Source organism: Apteryx mantelli, chromosome 15 (assembly GCF_036417845.1).
Source record: "Apteryx mantelli isolate bAptMan1 chromosome 15, bAptMan1.hap1, whole genome shotgun sequence".
In the NCBI taxonomy this organism is placed as follows: domain Eukaryota; kingdom Metazoa; phylum Chordata; class Aves; order Apterygiformes; family Apterygidae; genus Apteryx; species Apteryx mantelli.
The window spans coordinates 21,650,197-21,662,245 of NC_089992.1; the positions used below are offsets into that span (position 1 = coordinate 21,650,197).

Here is a 12,049-nt window from a genome sequence, read left to right on the forward strand (position 1 = left end):
CACAACACTGCAACTCTGACTGCTAGACTCACCATGTACAAACATTTCCATCACCTACTGCTTGTGCCACACTGTCTGCTATGCAGAGGCATCAACGCTACCTGCTGTTTGGGAACTGGCTACTTAGATTGTTGAAAAACACAAATATAGCATACACATTTAATAAACTATAGATATTCATTAGTGAAATATATTAATAAGTGAAAATACCTTAGCTCCCTCTTACTGGTTTGATCAATTATTAAAAAAAAGATAGATAAATAAATAAATAATTCACTGTGTAACTCAGGAGTACGAAGGCTGGTTGAATTGTCAGAGATCTGAAATCTACCCTCCTTAAAGAGGAAACACTCCAGTACCACATCATTTTCTAAAATCAAGTCAAAGCTGTTAGATTCCAGACTGCAGAATTGCTATTCTCGCTAGCAAGGATGGAGGATGTGACTGCTGCTCATCTTAAGAAGTGAAAAATCAACAGTTAGTAGGAAAAACCTCTTATATTTGGGTTTTGAGGAGGTAGAAAGGGAGAAAAGGAAATTTGTTCTGTTTTCTGTACCTACCTTTAAGAAGCTTTTGGCTGCTTTCCGGGACAGGCAATAATACTCTGAAAAAGTGATCTTCTCCCACTTTCCATTCTTTTTGCTGGCCAAAGCATTAAGAGACCCATATTTTTCTAGGCTCTCTTTGAACATCTGATGAACTGTTATTGGAGTCTGCGGACATGAATTATCTATTCTCAGTCTGACTCTGCCATCAGCAAAGGAAGTCCACAAAGACTCTGGAAAGCAAAGCATTATCAAGACTTTCTATCAGTGAAAAAGTACTGTGTGACTGTGCACCAAAAGACAAGCGGGCTGAATGAAGAGCAGAACTCAGCATACTTCTGGTGCTTCCCACCTTTTGAGAGGAGCACTTCCCAATTTTATAACTTTATCAAAAATTACACATAGAAAGAGATATCTTCTATTCAAAACACAAAACAAAATGTAAGAACTGGAGCGTCACCACACAGAATTATGCTGATCTTGTGTGTGTTACAGGCACACCACCAACTTCTGAAGAATCGCAGTTTGCCCACGCTCAGCCCAGCGCAATCCTCTGTCCCTTGCGTTAATGAACAGCTGGAGAAGCAGAAAGCTATGTGTCAATCGGAAACCTCTATTCTTGTTCAGCATTCAAGCTCCTTTTGCTTGTTGTAACCCTATCTCCCCCCTGCCCCCATCCCTCCCTGCTTCCCACAGTTCTTTTCCTTGCTCATCTGCCCTCCTGTTCCAGTATACATCCACTCTGCCTGCTCCTGCCTTGCCCTGGTTCCACGTCATCTTTTGCCTTCTTCTGCTCCTGCCTTCCTCGCCCCAATTATCTTTCCATCATCCGCTTTTTTGTATTTCTTCTCCTCCTCTTTGACTGGTCACGACCAGGGAGCACCAGCTAATGTCACTTTGCTCCCACCACTGGTGCCAAGGACTGTAGCATTCCCTGGCATTCACAACAAACGCCTGTCTGAAAGATCCTATTTTGCTCTTGCAAGCCCAGCGAGTAGCAGGCTCCGTATAAATATACACTCTTTAGAGAATTTAGGGGTTAGTAAGTTGGCAAAATCTAGGTGAATTTTCACAAGAAAGACAAAAACCTACTGAAGACTCCGCTGCAAAATAGCTGCTTCCTATATGTCTGAACAAAATAGTACAGGAACATTTTAAGAGCAACATGTTTTTCCCTTAGATTTGTTTTCATAAATTGAGAAATATTTTTAACATAAATGTAAAAATATGTACATTCTATTCAGACCAAACAACTTAGGCTTGTCAGAATTAAGATTAATGGAAAATATGGCTTTTTGAAATTTCTAATACAAGTTTATAAGCACTATTATGGTCTTTTACTCACCTTTTGGAAAGCAGGAACTGTAAAGAATGCTCAGCTAGTATCTATACTGGCTGTTTGTAACTCGGGGGTTGGAAAAAGCAACTCTGGAGTGTTTGGAAGTACAGCAGGCTTCACATTCCTCCCAAAGGCTATTCCTCTGGTTGCTTCCTGCAGGGCCTGGAAACTACCTCTCCGAGTACCTCTGACGATATACGAACACATCAGTCAAACCCGGATCCATACGAGCTCTCAAGAACACCCCTGCAGCCTCCCTCAGGTCAGGCTTGCAATCTGCACAGGTAACCAGAGCCACAGCAAGCTACTGTAAGCTCACAAAATTGTGTATAGAGAACTTCCTCTTGGAGTAAAAAAAAAAAAAAAAAAAAAAAAAAAAGTCTCATTACTTAACTGCAGACAAAAGCTCAGTCTTAACCTGCTGACAAAGCACAGCTGCCATACAGAAAAACACCAAACCCAGGCCGTTTGCTGCTAAATATTCTGTGAAACTGACTATTTTTAAAAATTTCACTGACCCCTCTAAGAATATTTTGGGAAACTGGCATGCTAAACCGTAGCATTTGCAAAGTGTTTTAAAAAATAACTAATTCAGCTTTCTGATGCCCCTTTCCAGGCAAGGAGATAAAGACATGGTGCAGAAAGTGAACTGAGCAGTCGAAGGGAGGACGTGTGTCAATAGCACAGCCCTGGATCGCTGTTCCTGACTCGCATTACGTTCCGTTCACGCTCCTGACTCACAGCGTTGCTATTTGTTCTCTTGACCATCCTGACCAACAGAAAGTAATGATGACAGCAGTAAATAAAAAATAAAGCTGCCTAATCTCCATGTGCCTTCATTTTCTCACTTGTAAATTAGATATAATGATGTTCAAAACAAAGGCGTGGAGCTTTATCGAATTTTACTGTATGTTTTGAGGTCAGTGCTCGAACGGCATCATAAGTCCAGACAGCTTAAAAAACAAGTAGCTTCAGAGGATTCTAGGCAATGGACAGAGGAACTTTATCAAAGAATAAGCAGTGGCACCCCACAAACAAACATTTTAAAAGCAGGGAGGGCTAAGCAGGCGTTTCTGCACTGAGCGCCAACCCTCGTGCAGAAAGGATGAGCGAGAGGCCCTGTCAGAGGTGAAAGGCAGTGATGATCCAAATGCTTATTTTCTGCAGGGACATACCAAAGCCCACCTGGAGAACGCTACCTGATGTTCTGGCTTCTAAAGGCACAAAGACGGGAGGCGTTGCAGGTGCGGGTAGGCACAGGTCAGTGAGTGCTCTATTGAAAACAAAATCACACCATACAGAACTAAAAAACATTCCTGACCAAAGACAGCAAATGTACCTCTTCAAGGGAACTGAAAATATTAGCAACATTCCTAGAACCACATTACAAAAGTTGCATAATTACGATCTTTCCTTTCACTGCAGACATACAACACATAGTAAAATAGAGTCTCCAGAGACAAGAGCCAAAATGTCACACCATTAAAATACCTATACACATAAACCAAAAGAGTACTTTAAAACTTGGCCTCGTTTTGCTTTTACTTATGCATTTTTTTTTCTGATTTCAGCAAAATATCTTTGATTTATACCAGAAAGACAAAGAACAGAATCAGTCTCTCAGAGACTCAATGAATCACCTTAATATTACACCATATATATGGAAAAGGAATACAAATTTGAACACCCATTCAGTGTCTTTACTTGCATATATTTGCATGTAGAAATTAAATCTGAAAATAATTCTAAAATCTGGAAAATAAGCCAAAAAATTCTAACGGATCTAACTATTCTTTCTCAGAGAACTTGTAAAAACAGCAGAACATGAATAACATTTTCTGCTGTCAACTAGCAGAGGGACTTTGTGACACAGAAAGAGCCTGGGAAGGAATGTATGCCTAAATACTGAATGAAATGATTATGCATTTTGGGAAAAGCAAAACAAGCGCCCTGTCTAGCTGGCACCTGGAAGTTAAATTGCAATGTCCCGGTTGGAAAAGAACTCAGCACCAACTGAAACCCACATGGAAATCAAAATAATACACTATGAATGTTGATACATTATACACCCATAGGTTTACTGAGAGCATAAGAAAAAATAAGCCATCATTCCAGCTTAAAGTACTAAGCAGAACCCAACTGAAAGTTCCCTAAATGCAAATAATCAAAAAGGAGCATTTGTTCCCTTCCTCTCACCTCCACTACACCTTGCACCCAAAATGCTTTTTTATTCACTAATATGTGACCTTGGCTCATGTCACCCATGCGAATTCACTGAATGTCAGAGCTGGTGAGAAAATGTTTACTCCCAAAGAAAATTATTTTGTCAGACAAAATAAAAAGAGCAGGATTTTATTCAGCAAGATATTCTTTGACCTTGACCCTGGGCCTCTTCAAGTGTTTTTTTTCCCTGACATTCTCCTTTAAGGAGAAATTCCACGACTGGACTAAATTGTCCTTGATTTGCTGCCTTTGCTGCTGAAGGAACAGGCAGTTCTGAGTAGTCTCATACAGACAGTGCATAAGAGGAAGACTGTACTGCAGTTTCTCTGAGGAATTGCTCTAGCACATCTGATCAAAATATTTTGTATTTCAGGCAGGCATTTTTTGCAAGTAAAGTGCAAATTTTCAACAAGGAACTTTTAATGAGAAAGAAAAAAGTTAAAGACTTTGTTTACCAGTTAAAAAATACTTTTAAAGAATGTTCTCAACCCATCTTTCACAATTTAATTCTAAACTTGTGAGCCATTCACAACTGAATACTGATTTATAAAAGTGCAGTTGTTATTCAAATATTTTCTACCAAACTTGGAATAATACACAACATAAACACATTGCACTTTTTTATTTTTATAAGCCAATTGTTTGTTACTCCTTTCCACGGTGCATAACTGAATGGTTGTGACATGATACAGGCTTTTTCTCTCAGCCTAGATACCAAAAAGCTGTTTTAAACAGACAAACAAATGGCAAGTCTGTATATTTTTTCACTTGAATAATCAGTTTTGGCTGAAACTGCTGGACCTTTGGGATGTATGAGGGAGTCTGCATACCAGTTAAAAAACAAACAACTAAAAGAAAAGCACTAATCCGATAGTCCTTAAGGCTAATCCATCAATGAAACCTTCTCTCTGTTCACTACTTCCCTTGCAAGCTTTCCAGTGACTGCCAGAATGGATTTGGGAATGGAAATGAATTCTGCTGTTTATGGAGGAAGAACTCAGAGCCACACAAAATGCAAAAGCACCAAGGTCACCTTCCGGATGGGTAACAAACAGGCAGGCTACAGGCGGCCCTGCTGGGTGATCTGAGCAACTCCGAGTGACACGCTGCAGATGTACCCTGAGAAGCAGCAACTAAAATAGTAATTTAACTTCTGCCTGAAACTGATTCAGTTGTAACTCACAAAACAGTATCTTGATTATACGTCAGTTCCTGCAAAACATTGCTTTGATCTAATGACAAGAAAGGTATTCAGCTCTTTGCTGGAGGTGTTTCTTACGGACAGTTGTCATCCTGGATTCCACAGCTATGATGCCATCTCCTTCTGCTGACAATACAAATACATCATTCCTCCTCTTACACTGACTCTTTTTTTTTTTTTCTTCAAGATGTCTTTGGCATTAAATGCTAAACTTCTTATTACTGAAAGCTGGAGTTGAGCGCACACAGGCTGGAGTCTGAGAGCTTGACGTTGGTGGCAAATGTCCCCCTGTGCAGATCAACAGACTAAACCAAGAATTACAAAGCTTCTGAGTTTCACGTGAACATGAATACATCAGCCAGAATACATACATAGTGGAAAAAAAAAAAAGAGAGAAACCAGCTTTCCTTGTTGCTTCCCTTGCCTCAGTTGAGGGGAGAGTTCTGCTATATTATCAGTTTTCCACACTAAAAAGCTGTAGCTTTTAAACTCCCAAACAGAAAAGATTTCATGAATAGCTGATTTTTTTTTTTAATTAGCCAAAAATCACAGAAAGATTTCAGTACATGAAAACTTGTATCTTTTCCAGCAGAAGAAAAAGGAACATATATGAATGGCAATAAAATACATTGTTCCACAGATGCAGTGAACTACTACTACTAATGTGGATTAGAGAAACAAGAAATCCTCCAAAGAATGCCTCTACAAGCTGACACGGAGGGAGTGGTGCAGCGGAACACGCAATTAAGTTTAGAACAAGCTTCATAGCAATAGTGACACTGCTAAAATTGATTACGATGCACAAAAATGGAAGTGTGTGGAGGGTGTAATCAGGAACAAGCTACTCAGGAGGAAACACTGCTACAGAAACATTGCCCAGGCATGCCGGCATAGAAACAAGAAAGCCAAAACTCAGCACCCAGGAAGCCTGATAGCAGGTCTTGCCAGTAAATACCAAGGCAGCAGAGAAGTACTACCTACAGCAGAGGAAAACCAAATTAGAGACCACTTTAGCAAACAGGACAAACAAGTCCATGGGCCCAATAGGATATATCTGAGAGTATACTGAAAGACCAGGCCAACGTCATTGCAAGGCTGCTCTCCATCATCTTTGAAAAGGCATGGCAATCTGGGCAGGTCCCCAGTGCCTGGACAAAGGCAAATGTCACCCTCATCCTCAAAAAGGGGAAAAAAGGGGATCCAGGAATTATAGGCCAATCAGACTCACCTCGATCCATGGGAATGTTATGAAACAAATCCTCCTGGAAACCATTTCTAGCTACAAGAAGGTGACTAGGACCAGCCAGCATGGATTTACCAAGGGAAAATCATGTCTGACCAACTTGATTGCTTTCTGTGATGAGATGACTGGCTCTGTAGATGATGTGAGAGCAGTGGGAGAAGGGACAGAGTCTTTAACAAGGTCTCCCATAGCATACTTGAAGGCAACCTAAGGAGGTTAGGACCAGATGGTTGGACTACAAGGTGGATGAAAACTTGGCTGAATAATTAGTCTCAAAGAATAGTGATCAACATTTCTAAGTCTAGCTATCAGCCAGTTACAGTGACATTCTTCGGGGGCCAGTCTTGGGAACAATACTGTTCAACAACTTCATTAACCACTTGGACAATGGAATGCACCCTCACCAGCTTCAAAGATGACACCAGACTGGGGGAATTGGTCAACACACAGCAGGGCAGTGCTGTCATTCAGATGGACCTCAGCAAACTGGAGGAATGGGCTGACATAAACCTCAAAGCTCAGCAAGGGTGAATGGTAAGTCCTGCACCTGGAGTAGGATAACTCCATGCAACAGTGCACACTGGATACTGGCTGGCTCAGCAGAAAAGGGCCTGGGTGTCCTGGTGCAGAACAAGTTAAATGTGAGACAGCAGTAAGTCCCTGTGGATATAAAGGCTAACCGCATACTGGGCTGCAAGGTCATAGCCAGCAGATCATGTGAAGTGATTATTTCCTCCTGCTCAGCACTCATGAGGCTGCACCTGGAGCAGTGTACAGTTTTCATGGTCCTAGTGCAAGAGCGATCCTAACAAAACTGGAGCAAGCCTAGATGAGGGACATCCAGATGGTCAGGGGACTGTAGCACACCATGCATGAGGAGCAGCTGAAGGAGTTGGGTCTGTTCAATCTGGAGAAGTGAAGACGAAGGGCAGGGGGAAAATCTAACTGCAGTCTGCCACAGACTGAAGGGGGGTTATAGAGAAGACAGAGTTGGCGTCTTCTCAGAGGCACACAGTGAAAAGACAAGAGGCAATAGACACAAGCTGCAGTACGGAAAATTCCTGCTAGACAAAGAAAAAAACAATCACAGTGAGAGTGGTTAAGCACAGGGCCAGGGACTGAGAGGCTGGGGAATCTCCATCCTTGGAGGTTTCAAAACTCAGCTGAACAAGGCCATGAGCAACCTGATCTAACTTTGAAGACAGCCCTGCTATAAGCAGGAAGTTGGACTAGTTGCCCTCCAGAGGTCTTTTCCAAGCTGTATTATTTTGTGATTTCATTAGTATAAAACCAGCATACATGAGTTCTCATTTAACTTACACCGGCTTTAAGCCAATATAATGCTTGCTGCCAACAGTAAGGTTACTCTGGATTTATATATGCATTAGGAAAACCAAAATCTGGCCTGGTTCCACAGGAATGGGATTCTGCAAATTGTGGAAAATAATGGATGAAAAAATTCCAAACAATCTGAAGTTCTCTTTGGACATATTTACTCCTGAGGTTGCAAAATATACCAGTTATAAAATGAGAAAGACAACTAGTTCTCCACTACTAGAAAACATCAGAATCTCCTTTTCTCTTGATAAGCAAAGCGGACAACCAGACATTGAGCTCCCTTCCCTCAAAAGACTTCATCTCTAATCACTAGGCCATTTCTATAAATATCCTGAGAGTCTTTGACATTCAGTCCTCACTTTGCACTCAGCATCTGTATAGCCGTGTGATGTTTCCAAGTCAAACACTGCTTCTCATTTAAATGGATAACAAGTAGCGCACAGATTCCAAGAGTCAAATAAAAGACCACGGCTAACTTAAATTGTAAGATCCTGATTCACTAACTTAGAAACGTATCTAAACTCAAAGGGATTGCTTAATTAAAATGAATGGGGTGTGACCTGTGTTTGCAGGAAAATTATGAGGGAACTGCTGGAATGGCTTCTACCCTCAGTTTTCCACCCCACCTTTCTTCCAGAGGCTGTGACCACCATTGCAGGAGTGGCTGAATGGCATGTGCACTCCTTCCCGAGCACTGTGGTTTACAGCCCAGCATATTATTGCAAACTGCAGCCATTAGCAACCTCTGGGAGAGAAGCAGGGTGGATAGCTGATGGCAGTAACCAGTGTCCCAGATAAATTCTCTCAGAAAAATAGGTCAGAGCCTTCACAGGCACACTCTTGTGCACATAGGCAAGCACTCTGAGGAATCACAGCCTCAGTAATAATCTATATATGTAATGTGTGTCTCAAATAGCTCAATAAAATACCCTGAAAATTTGAAAATAGAGTTAGCCATTCAGCCATTCAGATTAATCTCCTGCTTTACTGAAAAACAAAAAGCAAACGGCCAGCAGTTCACTGCTTGGAAAGTAAGAAACCTACTGTGCATCAAAGAATTGCTTATCTGTGTGTGTGTGTGTGTGTACATATGTTTATGTATAAAGTCTGCATATGAGATTCCTACAGAGCTCTGTCATTTCATCATCTCACAAGATCTACTTGCAGTCACTGCTCCAATTGTCTCCTAGTATAAATATACCTTGTTTGAACAAGCAAATTTAGATACCAGTAGCAGTCTCACCAAGACAACAGGGAACTCCCTCAGGGCTGCAAACCTTCCAAAGAAGCTGTGAATGTTCTGCCAGTAAACTTGCTTTAAGCTGCATGGTAGCACAGCTAGGTTAATTTACCATTCCCCTTGCTGGTTTAAAATTACAGTTGTATGCATATACTACAATGTAACACAGAACTGACCAAAGCGTAGATATTCCTTTACAGCCTCCGGTTATCACACAGTACGCTGAATCCTCGATAGCTGACAGCTGATGAGCAGGCTGTGATGTCAAAGACAACACCTGACTTGGTAAGATTTTTATGGGATCAGGCTATTTTTCACTTTTATCTAGGAATCTTCTCAAATACAGATAAAAGCTGGGAGACACTACTGAATTCATGCAAGCTTACAAAAAGCTCCTGAAAATTTTCCAGCTGCCCTGATAAACTTCAATTAATTTTTTTTTTTTTTGACTGCCCCTTCTTATCCCAGTCCTTAAAAACTGTCAGTCGGAATTTGCCAGAATAGATGCAAAGATTACATTAACAAATTCTAAAAACAGTTTGAATGTTTAAAGAGCATCTTTCACAAGCTTACCTGTTGGCTCTTTGCCTTCATCTTGGGTCTTCTCAAAATGAACCAGTAAATCTTTGGAAACAGTCCGTGCATCTGTAAATGTTCTAAAAGAAAATATACCTATTAAAAAGTTATCAAACAATGCTAGTAGGATCCCCTGCAATCAACACACAAGATACCCAGAAAACACAAGAACACAGCTGGCAAGTACCAAGAAATATAAAAAGGAGAAAAATAGATTGCTCAGAGGAACAAAGAGTATTTTGCCTCTTGGTTGCAAGCTCCAACACAACCAGGCTAGACAGCGAAATGCCTTCAGTCAGCAAGGATCACATTCTTATTTTATTCAGCGGACTTTGGATTCAGCATAATGCAATATAATAGATGGAGACACTAATTTTGAGTCTCAACAAAGAGGCCATGAACTGTACAAGTAAAAAGAACGAATGATCAGTCTTATCCTTGACTATCCTGCCAGTGTATTAATATCATGGTACCCGCAAACTTGCACAGTTTATACGTGTTGAAGGTCTGAGGTTGGTCTTTTTTAAGGCTAGGAAAGGAAGGAGATTTAGTTCCAAATAATAATGAGATAATATTTCTCAAAAACTTTGCAAAACCAACAGATTTTCATTATCACATGGATGAAATTAACCTTTCTTGGTGAAATTAACCCAGCAAAGTTTAACACACAGATAATACAAACTCAAAACAGAAAGTCTGTAAGGTAACAGACTACAAAGGATTATATGAGCAAGAAATCAAAGCCATCACTGAGCATTTGGAAATGACTGGCTGCATAAAGCAACCAGATTGCTTTCATTCAGAGCAATCACTACAGTTTGCTAAAATACATAATGCTATTTATGAAAATCCTTACATATTAAAAAAATCATATGATACAGCAAACAGCATAATTAAAATTTGTAATGCCTATAACTAGCCATAATTAAGAACAGTAGCCCAAACATATGGAAAGAAACCTTTTTCCTTCCATTACAGGCTTCAGCATGCAGCTTTTTTTAATTTAGCTGACTTCATTTAATAGATCAAGGGGTAGGAAACAGTCTTCACAGGCCAAGAACAAGTTTGGATCATCTTCATTCCCTCTGAACGAGTACAACAGAAGAATCCTGAGGGAAACTGAAGAAGTCTTTCCCTTCTACAGTGTGATAAATTAACTCAAAATGTAGGGAAAAAAAATAATCCAGAGAATGCCTCTCCCAGCTGCCATATAAATAATAGGCAACTTCAAAAGCAGTTTTTCACACAGCCCAGAGTCAGCATTTGGTCCTATTGTTTGCCACCTATGTCAAAAATTATTTTGTATCTTGTACTTACAACACCATTTTGTTGAGTAGCTACATGTGGGACACGCCTGGAAATTATTATTTGTCATTCACAATGAAATTATACTCTAAGAAAACTTTAACCAAGCTAGATTGCTTATACAATAATTTAGCACATGACAAGGTATGCTCTGAAGAACTTAATCTGCAGGATGAGACATAAAATGTGGACAAGAAAGCAGCATATCAGGGAAAACTGTGAAGGACATGTTAAACTCTCTTCACCCATCAGAAGCGACGATTTCTCCCTTGCTCCCACCATGCTGCAGTCTTCAATGTCTCAGAGCAGCGGTACAGGTTGGGAAAGCAGCAGAAGGAAAATGAGAAAACGAGAAGGCTTTGTTATTCATCTGGACTGTGACATTTTTTCCTCGCTCACCATTATGTCCTATAATGGCATTATGGGACAAAACGTGAAAGGACTTGTCCGATATGCCGAGGGTTAAGCTATGAAAATACAATCACTGGCAGGCTGGAAGCGGATGTTGATGAGAAACTGAGTAACTTAAGTAGAGGGGGATTAGACTATAAAACTATTTTGAAAGGTAAATTTGTGTTTGCCAGAAGTGAAAATAGTGACTTTATGAAATGGGACTGCCCAGTGAGAATGACAGACCAGGAAGATACATTTGGGAATAAAAATAAAACAAAACAATTAAACCCATTATAAAATATGTGTTTGTCTCAAAATAGTTAATAGTTCTAATAGTTATTGAAATATTTCATATTTGAAAGAAAAATTGCATTTGATGTTTAGAAATATGTACAGCCAATGCAACCTTTTCCTTTAAATATCTGTTGAATAGTACAGCTTTTAAATTTTTATTATTTTGTGGAAAAACAAAGTCTCAGTCAAAAGATAACTGAAGGTTACTCTTGCAGAAAACAAACACCAAAAAAGTTTTCAGAAGAACACAAATCTGATTAGGAGTATATCAGAAAAGCCTCCCTTAAGGTGACTCAAAACTTCTAATAATCATCATTAACAATTTTACCCCATTAAAATGTCTTTAGTTTGC

At 40.0% G+C, this 12,049-nt stretch overlaps 1 protein-coding gene across 6 annotated transcripts in view; it reads right to left on the bottom strand.

The window, feature by feature from the left end:
- The window catches only part of ACSBG1 (acyl-CoA synthetase bubblegum family member 1), a 48,066-nt gene that overhangs the window by 22,390 nt on the left and 13,627 nt on the right, over positions 1–12,049 (bottom strand). For 5 of the 6 annotated variants that reach the window (XM_067305540.1, XM_067305542.1, XM_067305543.1 and 2 more), the window contains exons 2-3: positions 9,703–9,785; positions 561–778 (exon numbers count right to left, since the gene is read on the bottom strand). In XM_067305540.1, coding sequence (XP_067161641.1) covers positions 561–778; positions 9,703–9,785 — 301 coding nt within the window. Of the gene's footprint in view, positions 1–560; positions 779–1,890; positions 1,947–9,702; positions 9,786–12,049 lie in introns of those variants that run through there. The other variant, XM_067305544.1, reaches the window with a different exon arrangement.